General features: G+C 37.7%; 1 protein-coding gene across 2 annotated transcripts in view; it reads left to right on the plus strand.

The window, feature by feature from the left end:
- HHIP (hedgehog interacting protein) overlaps nucleotides 1-15,185 on the plus strand; it is a gene marked incomplete at its 5' end in the record, with an annotated part of 89,086 nt that overhangs the window by 6,841 nt on the left and 67,060 nt on the right. For both annotated transcript variants that reach the window (XM_082653181.1, XM_082653182.1), the window contains 2 exons: nucleotides 5,369-5,525; nucleotides 6,227-6,428. In XM_082653181.1, the coding sequence (XP_082509307.1) occupies nucleotides 5,369-5,525; nucleotides 6,227-6,428 (359 nt within the window). The remainder of the gene's footprint in view (nucleotides 1-5,368; nucleotides 5,526-6,226; nucleotides 6,429-15,185) is intronic.

Genomic DNA, 15,185 nt, shown 5'->3' on the forward strand with positions numbered 1-15,185 from the left:
CTATCGTCTTTTGGACCCTAATAAACATATAGGCTCTTGGGCATTGATTAATTTTACCATCAGAAGCTTGTAAACCTTGATGGTTTTTGCTTTAGGTTGGAAGAATCAACACAGAGGTAGAAACGAATTTAACGAGTCCGATTCTGTTTAGTTAGGCAGTGTCACCCACAAACAAATCTACTGAAACTAACAGTTTATAAAACTCAATGGCACTGAAGGACAAGACAAGCTTTAAGAACTGTAGGATGCACTTGGAGAATTTTTTTTAACCGCTATGGACATTTTACTTTTTTCTCTGACCCAGAAAAGTGTAGATTTTTGTATTTTTTATAGAGCTCTCCTAATAGTCTAAGAAAACATTTTGACTAGGGTTGCTTGCCTCCTTTGGTGTACCATAACAAGTATCTAAACCCATTCAATGTGAAAATATTATTATTGTTTTTTTTAACTACAGCCATGTTTCTAAGGCTTTCCTTCAACCAGCTGTTTCTTTCTCTTTATCACATTCCCCAAAGCAAAGTAGAATAGGTCACGGTTGCCTAGATGGCCTGCCGAGAAGCGATAACAGATTAGGTCCCATAAAGTTTTGCTGCAACTTTCCAGTCTGCAAGGTTTGCCTTTACCACTATAACTTGAAAATGGTATTGACAGTGGGCATTTTTATCTACTTGCGATAAATACCACTAGGCTGGATTTAGAGACTCATCTGTGGGGTGCTTCCTATATTTGAAGGTATTTTAGCTTCCAGAACAAACAACAAAAAGCAATATCCACTGAAAGAGAGAGCACAGCAAACAACTCAGGAGCCAGAGCTGCAAGCACCTCACTCCCCAGATCAACATATGTGGTGACGAATGACAAATTTATTTTTCTACAAAGTTTGTATATATGTAAAACTGCTGAAGTGCATCAAGATGTCAAGTGCTTTTGGTGGCCACCCAGGCTGCCTTGAAAGATAACCAGATGAAAGCTCTACTCCAGTGGTGGGTGGAGCAGCAAGGCTACTTTTCAGGGCCAGGCCAGCAGGCTTTAGCAACGAGCAGAGGGGGCTTCCTCTGCATCCATCAAATGCTAATAATTGCTCTAAATACTTGTCCCAAAAGTGAGCTGTAATAACACACTCTTTGTGTTACTTAGGTTGATCAATTTGTTAGCCAGACTGATCCTTGGCATGTAGGTTACCATTTCCTAAAGTATGATGAATCAGATGATAATCCTCCCCTCAGCCCTGGCCCCCAGCACAGAAGGCTCTTTAGAATTCTAGAACACTCGTTTTTCAGAAATTGCTCAAAATTTGTAATAATTTCACCTTCTTAAGTCTATTTAATGACATGGATTGCTTTTCTCTGAAGTTTGAAATTGTGAAAAACAGCTACTTTGTGATTCTTCTTTTTTTTTTTTTTTTTTTTTTTGCTATCCTCATTGTTAGCCTCATCTTTCTGCAAATCAAAAACATGAAGAGGAAGGGACCTTAAGGGTTGTAGTTTGCTAAGAGAAGGGAACTGCTGAAAGGGGTTGAAAGAGTGAAAATAATTCTAGACACATCTTCATTTCTTCCCCCACTGCCCAATACATAAAGAATTAAACACATAAACGGTCTATCCCTTTGCTTCACCCTCTTGGCTTTAAGGAAGTGCCACTCACTTTGGGATACACGTATACCTGAAAGACAGCTACTCTCCAGAAACTTTAATTCAGAAACATTCATGGTCTGCTTATTTCCACAAAAATGAAAAAAAGAAGTTAAAAATCACTACAGTGAGGATACACTAGAGTTTTATTAATCTTAAATATTCTCCTGTTGTGACTTTACTTAGGGAGATAAACTCTTAAAACTTCTAAAAACATACCCAAATTTCATTTAAAAAAAAACCACAGGAACTCTTTTCTCAATACCATGGGTCTCGTCTTTTGCCTGAATTATGATGAACAGAGGAGATGCTTTACTGTTCACTAAATGATGGCCTAATAAATACCCTCTGTGGAAAGGATAGGAAAGGACATCTCTGGGCCTTGCTTCTCCCTTTATACTTGTTATCATAGTGATTTTTATCACTCTTGGACCATCATATCTCAGCTGTAGGTTATGGTAGTGTGCAATATCTGTCTGTACACAATTAGTTCAATTGGTTTAATCCCATTGCTACAGAGGCCGAGGTCAAGAATTTGATTCCACTGAGTTTCTCGAGTCCACAGCCACTCCTGACCTAGTCAGATATCTTACACGTGTGTCTCATTAGTGCCCAAGAGAGCAAACCAGAGCGGATATATGAATACACCAAAGTCTACTCCCTCTGCTAGAAAATGCTCTCTAGTGCAAGCCTTACAGATGGTAGGGTTTTTTCATTTTTTCTTTATCATGATGAACAGCATATATAATGAGGAAAAAATAACTTTTCTGTAGCATACATGCTCAGAGAAAAGCTAGAGCTTAGAAAACTGCACAGAGAATATTTATTTACATGTCAGTATTTTATAGGGTGCTTTGTGGTACAGTAGGACTGGGTTAATGATCCAGGAGAAGAGTTACAGTTCCAAAACATTTGATAAATTATCAGGAGTTATAAAAAAATTACAGCTGCTGGAATCATCAGTGTACTTCCATTGTTAGTGGACTTCATCATATTAGGATGATCCAGGGTGAGCTGCACATCTTCAGTAACATGCTCTTCAGTGTTTCCTTCCAAACAGAAGGGTACCATTCGGTAAATTATATCCTCCCTGACAATAAATGTTAGCCCTATGTCCTGAAACCAGATCTCTTTTAGTTCTTCACAGGAAAATATATCTTACTCATCCCTGCTTATAAAATCGGGTCATTTAAGGTAAAGTACTAACAAAAGTATTAGATGTTTCAATTCAAAGTAACATAATTGTCAGAAAAATGCCCAGAGTTTTATGTAAAAGCCTTCTGAGTTGGCCCCCTTCTTCCCACTTGGATTGTTCAGTTTGTCTCAATACTGTAAAAAGCTTGGAATAATTGATTGTTAACATTCTGGTTTTGTTTTGTTTTGTTTTGTTTAATTTGCTAAGAGAGCATAGTATCTCTGGAGAGACAGAGTTTATGAATCTGTACTCATTCATCTTCAGATGTTCCATTTGAAAATGATTTCTCATTTCCTCGTGTTTGTCCCCAGCTAATAATTCCTTATAAAATGGAATTAGCCACCGGCATCGTTCATTAATTTCCCCTTAAGATGGTATTGGTTTGCAGACTGTAATGCTGGAAAACAGATATGTTTTTAAAAAGCAAGCTCAAAATTTCCTCTGAATTGCACTTTGGAATTTTTCTGTGACCCCTGCAGGCAAATAATCACATTAAAACAAAAGGTCTCCTTCACACATTCAGTTATAAATAGATCCATAGTATGACAGTCTTCCCGCATGCATCAGACTGACATGGAGAACTCCCTGCCTGAAGGTAAATATATATTGATATGTAGAGAGAGATATATATAGAGAGATATCTACATATCTATATATAGAGAGATATATATCTACATATATTTATATATAAAACACCTAGCCCCCCAAAACTTCTAGCCCCAAACTGTGAAAAGTCTGATTTAGCAACTCAGTTTTCCTTCTCTTCTTTTTACCTCAAACAGAATTATTTCACACTACCAGGCAGTTTTCATCTGATGCTTAGCCATTAAAGAATGGAGGAGAAAAGTTATCTTTTGCAAACAGTGAATTGCTGAAGATGAGTAAAAGCTGTTGCAGCCGTCATTCTTCTCCCCAATTTCTAATCCCTGGATTTTTTCAAAGAAAGATAACCTCCTCCCCAGCTGACAGCCTCCTTGCCTCCTTCCCAGCTGACAGCCTCCTTGCCTCCTCCCCAGCTGACAGCCTCCTTGCCTCCTTATTCTGCCCACCTCCCCCACAACACACACACACACTCCCAAGGACATCTGCTTTTACTTGCCAATTTCCCAAAGGCAAGATGTTTCCCAGTAGTTGAGTCAGATATTGGCCTTGAAGAGTCTGTCTCAGAAATTTAGGGGTGATCCATTTCACCCAAAATTTAGGTCAAAATGTATATTATGTTTTAACCATTTGGGACCCGCAGATTCCAAGATTAGCTTTAGGTTTGAGGGGACCTAGGTCAAGCTCACAGAAAATCAACTTTTTAGGGTCTTTCATGTTCCATTGATGCGCCTCACTTGGTTGTCCCCAAATCCTTGTTCTTGCAAATCCTTGCAAACTTGCATCCATTATACAACTTCTAAACCTCACCTGGGTTACCAGGTGCCTTTGTTACAAAACTGATTGGGAGTACAATAATCTAATTTGTTAGGTAAAAATCAAGACCTTGAGCATAATTAAAGATATGAAACCAGAAGCAGGAATTTGGGACATCATATAAAGTCAACTCTAATAGCAACATCATATTTTAATAGCAAAATCATCAGAATATGGAAGTGAATCTGATTAATTAATATGCTCTCCCCCCAATAAAAACCTACCTTATTAATTCAAATTGTAAAAGAAATGTCAAAATTGCTTTTGTAATAGGATCTTCTTTCTTATTCAACTTTTTATTTGATAAAAATTCTTACTATGTAAGAAATAAAAAAAAAGATCTTTCACATCCTTTTAAGTCTACTCTGCAGTTTTGTTTTGGCTTGTTTTAATATTTTTTTCATTGAGGGGTAGTATGTCAGCTATTCTGCTTGAGAATATTGAAAGGATATCTTAAAGAAAATTTTTGTATTATAAAATAATCATTGTCTCCAGTAAGTGAGCAAGAAAAAAGGCACCAACACATTTGAATATAGAGCCTCTGTTACTGGCATCAATTCATTGCTTGATCATTCCAGGGAGTCAGTCATTTACTGTAGCATATAATGAATGACCTTGGGATAGTAACTAGATTTATTATTTAATCATATATGAGTGACAATACAATAAGAATTGTAAAATGACCCAAACTGCCTCCCGATGGTCTATCTCTTTCCTGATCGCAAATTGTTCTTCTTAGGAATAGTACTGTGGGCAAAAAGTGCTGAATAGTAATCAGATGAGCTTGAAAGTACAACATATGGTAACCAGGGAGGCTTGAAAACAGAGTCAATGCAATAACAAGATTAATGCTGTGTTCGTATCAATTCTGTTTCATAGGAGCCTTTTAAGGCATCCAACACAATATCATTTCACTTTTACTGCAATTTTTAAATTTTGGTTAAAAAAGAAATGGAAATCCCAAGCCAAAAAATATGTTCTTCTTACCTTTTGGTTTGTGTCTATATATTTCCCTAGAATATTCATATAGTTCCTAAAAAATTCTTTACCTATATTTTGTCTTTCAAATGCTCTGTTTTTACCATGACACTAAATATTTCTAAGGTGTCCTTTTACATTTTTAAAGGTTTCCTTCAAACTACTGCTGATGAGTTTTGCTTTTACTATGCAAGAAAAGATGGTGGCTTGTGCTTTCCAGATTTTCCAAGAAAACAAATCAGAGGACCAGCATCTAACTACTTGGACCAGATGGAAGAATACGACAAAGTGGAAGAGATCAGCAGGTTCATAAAGATAAATGTTCTTTAATCTTAAAAAAAAAAAAAAAGAAAAGAAAAAACCCGACAAGTCTTGTGGTTTTAACAATGAGTCAACTGGCTATGCTCATGTCCAGCAGCTATATCCTCCAGATGCTTTTTGTTTTCTTTTTGGTAGTTTGCTTCTCTAAAATCATATTCGCTTAAATGCTTTTAATGCTGAGACTACTAATCTTCTGTTATGAGCTTGGCTTCTCTCTGATTCATGGGAATTTTATGAGTATAGTTTTAAACTTGAATTTTATGATAGTTGTTAGCTTATGGCACTGTGGAAACATTCAGCACCATTATTAGTAGCAAATCAGAGTTTTATAAATAGATCTTAGAACTTTCTCTCTGAGTGCCTTTCTGTAAGGTTTAATTATTGTGAGTAAAGTCAGTTTTAATTAGAGTCACTGAAAGATGAGATAGTGAGCTTGTGAAATTTTAAAATACATATGTGTTTTGATTCTCTCCTTTACTTCCTAATAGAAGGCTTTTTTGGTTGGCTTTTTTTTTTTCGTTGAAAAGAATTTAAAAGAATCAGAGTGTGACCTTGGGTTAGCAGCCCTTCGTGATTATCAAAACCGTTGATTCCTAGAGGAAATATATTTTGAAAAGGATGCTAAGTGCATCCCTTACCTCCTTCATCTCAAGAAAAGCTTACTGGTTTTCTTTAATTTGTTTAGAAAGCACAAACACAACTGCTTCTGTATTCAGGAGGTTGTGAGTGGGCTGCGCCAGCCCGTCAGCGCCCTGCATAGTGGGGATGGCTCACACCGTCTCTTCATTCTGGAAAAAGAAGGTTACGTGAAGATACTTACCCCTGAAGGAGAAATTTTCAAGGAGCCTTATTTGGACATTCACAAACTTGTTCAAAGTGGAATAAAGGTTGGCTTTTTAAATTTTATTTATCTTTGCTCTGGCTATGTTAATTTTATTTTAGTGTTCTCCTCACTAAAGGTATTTCTTTGTAATAAAAGAAATAATATAGGAGAAAATAAGGAGACAACATAAGGGAACAATAATTATGGCAACTAAATCGGGACAATGACATTAATTTTTTAATGTTATTTGGTGACTATTAAGCAGTGCAATCAGATTGATATTTTTGACATCGTTTCCCTATGTAATTTACATACTTAAAATAATTATTGGTTTTATAAAGTATTTGTTTAAATATTGTTTAACAGGCATTAGAATTGTATATCAGCATTTGCTAGCAGAAACAAAGAGGTCTTTGGGTTACTTTGGCAATTGCAAATCATTCTTTTACCGCATCTGTGTTCGAGTCTGTGTCATAAAAAATGCTACTTATACTGTCATTTCCTTGTACAATATTTTTACAGGTAAGTCAGATATTTTTGTCTATAATTAGCCACCTTTATAATATATAAGCCCATCTATTGCCTTCTTTCCCACTTCTCCAATTTGAATTCTCATGTTAAAGTAATCTAGTAGGTATATAAATAAAATTATTGTCAAATTTATTTCACAAGAGAGTAACACAGTACAGTATTAGCAGTACTAAGCTATAAGGCAAATTGTGGCATTCTAAATTAAGACATTTAACAGCTCATGACCGTTTTAGAATGAAACGAATTAAGTATGATTGGGGAAGAACTGGTTATCTTTTTCTAAACTGGAAAAAAAATCAAAGGAGGATTTATACTCTGCTACTCATATCGAAATAAGCTCCTCTTTGTTTTGTTAAGCTCTATTCAAAGGTAAGAACATCAAAACCAGCAGAAACAAATCAGAAAAAAGTATAAATATATTCGATGTCTATCTATTCAATATCTACTACATGAAATAATTAGGGTGACTCAGTTAGATCACAGAGAATACCTATTGTTTGGACCACCCAGCCTCTAGGCCATGTTGTGACAGCATCACCAAGACATACTGCGTAAGAGAAGTATTTTATGGTACTTGTGGTCCTTTAAGGAAAAGGACTTTGGCACCAAGGCACAGATCATTTGGAAAAGCTGTTTAAATCAGTAGTTTCCACTTTCTCCCAATAAAATTTTTTATTACACTTCACAGCAAATATTCCAAAGTCTCTTAAAATAAAGCATTAGTGTTTTGCACATCAGAGTTCAATAAATACATTCTGAAATGTGTTCTGATAACTCATTGCAAGTGGTACCTCATGAGGAAGGAATAAAGATGCAGCAGCAAGTGCATTACTCACTGCAAGTGTTTTACTTACCTTGAAAGTTAAACATGCTCTCTATAAAATAAAAAATTGGGGAAAGTAAAGTATTTTAAAAATCATCACCTATAATCCCATCAGTTAAAGAATATCACTATTAACATTTTGATATACTTTCTTCCAGTTTTTATATTAAAATTAAATGAATTTTTCCTGACTACAAAAGGAACACAGGTCCATATTAATAAATGTGGAAACAGAAGAACATGTTTTCTTATAGCTTTTTTCCTAAGAAGTGTTAAAATAAAATTGAAATCAAACCATATATACATCTTTTTAGCCTTCTTTTTTCACCTAACAGTATGTCATGGATATGTTACCAGATTTGGAAACTTTTCTCAAAAACTTAGTTTTTTTGAGTGTTCCATTTCCTTATTATGAGATATTTAGGAAGACCCCCAGTATTTTCCTTTTATCATTGTAAATAATGTTATCTATCATTCTTGTATATATTATTTAACCTGATCATGGATGATTTCTTTAAAATTCACGATAAAAAGAGCATTACTGAGTTGAAGGACATATGCCACAATACACATTGCGAATTTGCTCTAAAATTTAATATATCTTTGGGTATTTGAGAGAATAATACATAGTTTTCAAATACTATTTTACTTAAAATGTTGGTATGAAAAATCTGTGTATGATAAAATGTAGGTGAAAGAAATGGGCTCAGAATACTTGAAAATTTTGTTGTAAGAAGGAAAAAACTGATGTTCTTGTTTCTACTTCAATTTAACTGCCTAAAGAATGCCCTGCTTCTAATTAGAGTTACTTCAGACGCCCTCTTCATTTACACCCATTCATTGGAATATGAATGAAAGTGTATCTTCTCTGACTTTGAGACATCTCATCATGCAGGAAAATTATACAAACTCGGTTATGACAGTGCCATGATTCTGCAGTATGTTCTGCAGGCCTCTAGGAATTCTGCAGAACCCTTTTGGCCTTCCTTTCCTAGGAGAGCTGCAGGGCTCCTGGGGCTTAAAATAAACTTCGAAATCCATTCTTCTCCATATGTATTGATAGAATACATATTTCTACATTAAAGACATATTTCAAAGTGCATATTTTGGATTCCCTTAGTATTTGGCACTAGTGATATCAATAAGATAGGAATCTATCACATGGATATTTGAGTGTATACTGATAAGGGAGTAACAAGACCACATCCTTATCGCTTCGAGTAGCTTATACAACAACTGGCCTTTATCTCAGTCTCGAAGGAACTCCTGTCACAAGTCACAGATTGGAAGTGTTAGAAGTGGCTACTGTTGGTTTGATGGGGCGGATGCCAACACATTCATGAGTTGATTAGGATTATGCCATTGACTTTTGTGGTATGCCCCTCAGAGACTTCTGAAGTGAAAACATTATCACAGTTACTTCAGTCATTTTTCAGGCTTCTTGATATGTGAATAGTTAGTTGTTCATGTTAGTGTACAGTTAGTGTATTCTGTGTTCGTCAGTGATCATTTTGCATTAATAATGCGAATAGGAATTTTCATAAATTATTATGCATATCACTTCTCTAGTCTTTTAGTTTTAAAAATCCTAAGAGAGGGAATAAAGCTGTTTTAACAGACCAAAGTATTGATTGCAATTTTCAAATCACAGAATTAATAATGTATATGAAACCCAACCTTGGTATGTTTGAAATAAATACAGGACAAACCACAGTGATGATCTCCCCATGATATTAAGTAATGACCAGTATGAGTATATTAAATCAGACATAAAGAGGAACTCTTGATTATAAGAGTTTCTAAAAGCTAGTGCTGGCTATAGGGAATTTGGAATTCCTTTTCTGCTAATTGTCAATTAAGAATTGACAGGGATATCTGTCACCTGGTTAAGGACGGGCCTTTTTGTGGCAAAAAGCTAGACTTAGTTGATCTCCTTCAATCTCTATCAGCCCTGATTCTGATACCACCAGCAAAGAGCCAGTCATTTGGGGAACTTGGAAAACTCCTCCCTAAATGGGTCTTGACTGAAGCTAAAAATATGGCATCTGGTTTTTATCTAACACCCTGATTGTAGGAGATTTCAGTACCCTGTGAGTGTAACTAAGTTTCACCGAGCAAAAGTTAGGTGCAAAAGTGCAAAGCACCCGCTAAAGAATTGACTTCTTTCTGCTAAAGGAAATAAATTATGGAGTTGGATTAATGGAGTAAACTCCGTGCCATATGAATTTAAACTGCCATTTAGGAAGAGGTGATTCCCTTCACAACAGCTCAAATCCTAGAAGACTGAGCTTGGTGAAATTGCCAAGAGTAAGTCAAAAATAGGTTCGAAAACTAGATAGTGGTTTGCTAGATCTTTGGTGCTAGTGCACTGTACAAGCTGACCACTCATACTGATGCTATGAAGAATGGCTCGAGTGTCCAACTGGTGAGCAAACTTTAAAATCTTCATTTTGTGTGTCTAGTGTCGGGGGGAGGGCTTCTACCTTGTCTGTTGTTGATATTGTTTTTCCCAAAGAGGGAAATTCCAGGATCCTGGTGATTTGAAATCTTTAAATTGAGCTTCTATCTGAATTACTAGTCAGAACTTCTGGAAGTACTAGAACCAGCCTCATCTACTTGAAGTCCTTGAGGAGGATAGACCAGTGGTTTCCAAAAATGGCTGCAGAGTAGAACCGCCTGGGAGCTTTAGAAAATTCTGCTGCCCAAATTAAATCAGAATATCCAGAGCTAGGACTCGGGCATTGATACATTTTTAAAGCGTTTACAGGTAATTTCAGAAGCACTGGTCTAGACTGAGCCAGACCCCCGGATCAGTTGAATAAGGAATGAGACACATTTTCTCTGCCCATCCAGGGCCAAGTCATATTATTGAAATGACCACTGAGAGCAAATGGTTGGACACCAGTTGTCATTGTCCTGTACCTTCTGTCATTTACCTGACCTACACATATTACTTGTCCACTCTGAGTGAGGAGATGAGTAGTTAACTCTGTCAGCATTGTAAGATTCTTGATAGAAAGTTTCGGAAAATGACACTTAAAAATCTCAACAGTTGGGCTTCCCTGGTGGCGCAGTGGTTGAGAGTCCGCCTGCCGATGCAGGGGACGCGGGTTCATGCCCCGGTCCGGGAAGATCCCACATGACGCGGAGTGGCTGGGCCCATGAGCCATGGCCGCTGAGCCTGCGCTGCTCCGCAACGGGAGAGGCCACAGCAGTGAGAGGCCCGCATACCACAAAAAAGAAAAGAAAAAAAAACCTCAACAATTCATTCTAATTGGACAATTGCTTTACCTATTACGTTTTCCTATTTTTGTTCCTTTTGGGAATATGGTATTCAGCTAGTTGGCAAATTGTTCTCATTCCTGTTCCTAAACTATGTAGTTTGCTATTATATCTGAAAACCCTTGTTACGCCAGAAGTTACTCTAGTCTAATCTTACCAAACTTCCCCTGACCACCAAGGATCTGAAAGTCAGCCTTAGCTTTGCATGTGTGTGGCAGTTAAGACAAGCCTGCGCCTGTCACCTACAGGGTGGACCCCCAGGGAATCCGACACACACCGTTCTCTGCACCCCAGTTCTCAGGGGCAGTCAGAGGACCAAGAGGCTCGCACCCGCAGCAGACAGAGCTAAGACTTGTCGATCATTGGAACAAGTGTGCCTGGGCTCCTGTCCCTCTCTATCTACTTGGGTCCTCATTTCAAAAGATGCTTTTCGAAGCAGTCCTTTTACCGCGGGAGGAGAGGACGTAAGGCTGAAAGCTGCTGTTGTCCGGGTGGCTGAGCCCATTGACACTGGGGCTCTTGAGAGACAGTGACCCAGGTGCCCAGGAGCCACAAGAGCATGTGGAGGAGGACGCAGTGTGTGCCGGGGCAGGACCCGGCCGGGCAGCCTCTGATTTCACATGCTTGCAAATCACATGCATACTTAATGAGCAGCGAAAGTTTAGTGAAATCCATTGCTCATCATCCCATTGGGATTGATGTCCTACTTTTCTGAAGTTTGTCAGAGACCCTTCCTTTTACATCTTCCTCTGTCTTTAACTGGTGATCTTATGGCAGCCCATGCAATGTTAGCGTATTTTTTTTCAAGTGAAATGAGTCAGAACATAAATGAGAAGCAATTTACTTTTCAAAACTGTTGTTGGAAACATAGCACGCATGTGTGCACACACGTACACATGTATGTGGCAGTGATTGGGTCCCATATCAAATGCTTCCTCAGGAAAATTGTTAGAACTCTGCTTTAAAGCATGCTTCAGGTTGAAAGAAAGTGTGTGTTCGGTTGAAAGAAAACAGCAATATATTTAGTATATTTGATAAATATTGCAATACAATAGAAGAGTCACCATTCTGGAATTTTTTGTATATGTGACATTTTTAAAGTTTGTGACCTATCAAACTACTGCATTAGAATTTATTAAATCTCATCTGAAAGACAATTGCTCTAGTGGTAGAAATAACCATTAGATAAATTCATTCTAAAAGTGGTAGAAAGTTAATTGAAGAGTCTTTCCTCAGATAAAAACTTTTAAATGCCTTATTTTGGGGGTAGTTTAAAATTCTGGTTCCAAACCATTAAAATATAGATCCGCAAGTAAAATTTTTTACTGTGTTTTTTTTAATATATATATCAAGGTAGTAATGATGTGGCATTAAACCCAACTTTATTTTATTGAGTGTTGCTGACCCTACATCAGAATGCCCTGTACTCTGAGATAAATGTTGTTTTCAATTTTTACATAAGTCTAATCTCATTTTAAATCTAATACAAAAGTCCACAGAGAAATAATTTTTTGTCCCTTGGTCATGTGAAATAATCTCAGTGTAATTTCATTTGGTTAAGTTAATTTCATTTCTGGTGCTCTTACTTTTTTATTTTGGCATTTGCAATTCTACTGATAAAGCATTTTAATAAATGTCAATGGACATAGATATGGTGTATGCCAGTATAAACTGGTTTAATCTATAAAGTACTCTCCAGCATGCATCATGTTTTTTTTACTGAAGTCGAAACTGCAGTAAGCAGGGTCCCTCCAGTTGAGTAAAGAAAGACCTGCTTTCTCCTACATTTTAGGTCCTGTAACTCACAGCTGAGGTGAGGAAAGCTTTTACATGAATGTCTTTATATTTATCTAAGACTTGAAGGGCAAAGGAAATAGAGCCTATAAATCTCAGAAGTCCTATGGTAATCATTTAAAACAAGTGAAAAACCAAGAAATCTGCACCCTAGAGAAGGTCACTGCCATCTTTCAAAAGCATCTGTCTGGACGTGGCAGCCACCACCTCTCTGTATCTGACTAGAAAGAGAACAGAGAAGGGCTGCTGGTGATATCAGTTGGCACGACTTTCCAGTGGCTCTATTATCTAATGAAAAGGAAATCACAGGTGTCCCAAAACTGCCTCTAAGTAGTAGAAGGTAGCACAGTACTCCCTTTTAGAGACAGTCAATAGCTTTTCTTTCCCAGTACTAAAGATAGTCTTCAAGCCAGCCATGTTGTTAGCAAGAATACAGTAAGTCCCCTACGTACGAACGAGTCCTGTTCCGAGAGCACGTTCATTAAGTCCAATTTGTTCTTAAGTCCAACAGAGTTAGCCTAGGTACCCAAATAACACAATCGGCTCTATATACTGTACTGTAATTGGTTTATAATACTTTTCACACAAACAACACGTAAAAAAACAAACACAAAAAATAAAGAAAACATTTTTAATCTTACAATACAATACCTTGAAAAGTACAGTAGTACAGTACAACAGCTGGCATACAGGGGCTGACATCAAGTAAACAGGCAAGAAGAGTTACTGACTGGAGGAGGGAGAGGAGGTGGGAGATGGTAGAGCTGAAGCATCGTCAGCAGTAGGAGACGGAGGGCAAGCTGCAATTTCACTCACACCTGACGTTGATGGAATGCATGTTCGCATCTTTCAAAATTCGCAACTTGAAGGTTCATATGTAGGGGACTTACTGTACTCTAGTCTTCTCTCTTACTAATCATAACCACCATTCTTTTAAGCACTTACTTTGCTAAGCCATTCCATAGAGTACCTCTGTAATCCTTCTGGTAACCCTGTGAGGCAGGTATGCATATCCCATTTCACAGATGAAGAGACTGAGACCCAGAAGTTAAGGAAACTGCCCAAGAGAACAGCACAGCGCCAGTAGCAGAGCCAGATTTGCAAGGCAGTTGTCGGACGCCATTCTGTCAACCACGGTGCTGTGCTACACTGTGCTTTTGATCAGCAGTCACTGCACAGGAGAGAAGACTGGGTAGCACGTTTAAGAAGCAGAGATGGGTGACGGTTGGTGTAGACATGCTCAGTGCTGCTCGTCCTGGCTCGCAGGACAGTGGGGAGGCTGAGGGCCTAGGTCTAATGTCAGGCATACAGACTTGGGTGCTAGTCACTGCATTCATACCACGTGCTGGTTGTTTGACTCTGGACAAGTTATTTAACCTCTAGGCTTGGTTTCTTCATCTGTAGTATAGAGGTGACAAAAGGTTGCACCTACGACTTTACGTGTACAATCTCACATGAATCCGAAGTACTTTGTAAGCATTAGCTGTTATCATCATCTATTACACTAACATGAAAAGAAGAGGAAGGAAAGGAAAAGGTGCCCAGCCCTTAGAATGACTTACAAGCTCCTGTGGCCACAGTTAACTAGACTCTGTAGTATTTAACAGTCCCCCCTCGTATGGGATTGGATGACAATTTATGGAAATTCCATGATAGTGTTAGTGTTTGCACCAAAATTCTATGGCAGTCTTATGGGAGCAAAGTTATACCGACGTGTGTCTGTGGGTTTACTTCCATGCAAAAAGATAAACCTAGAATATTTTTTTTTACCAAAATGTATAACTGGAGGAAGAGAACATCTTCATTTTTAGATCATCACCTCTTGGCATTAGGTGTAGGGCATTGCCACCTACCTCATTATGCAAAACGCCCCAGGTCTGGAGTTTCTCAGAGCACATGCCTGACGATGATTAAGCACAAAGCAGCTGACCCATGAGCACGGCAGCAAAAGCTTCCTCAGCATTTCCTTGCTTTCAGAGTAGTTTTTCTCAACCTGGATATTATAGTAATGTAGGTCTTTTTGTGTGTTTATTTTGGAACATGGTTTGTGTCCCTCTGCCATAGAGCTAATAAATTGTAGGATTTGCAAAGGAAATATACTGAGACTGAAAACTAAGAAAGCACATATTTTTGCCCACCAGCAACAATCGCTCAAAGAACAGATTTAGAATCTCAGGATCTGGGAGGGGAGCAATTGGGCAAAGTTGCTCTGAAATTAACATGTAATGTCATGGTACAAAGAGTGTATTACTCAACAAAATATTTTTGTAAAAGAAGCAGATGAGGTCAGGGAAGAGAGAAGTTTAAAGGAAGGTTTCAGAATTAAACAACATAACAGACATCAGTTAATTTATCATGAAATGTGCTAGAGGTCAGGTGTGAGAATATATA

Source organism: Grampus griseus, assembly GCF_964374135.1.
Source record: "Grampus griseus genome assembly, chromosome: 4".
Classification (NCBI taxonomy): Eukaryota; Metazoa; Chordata; class Mammalia; order Artiodactyla; family Delphinidae; genus Grampus; species Grampus griseus.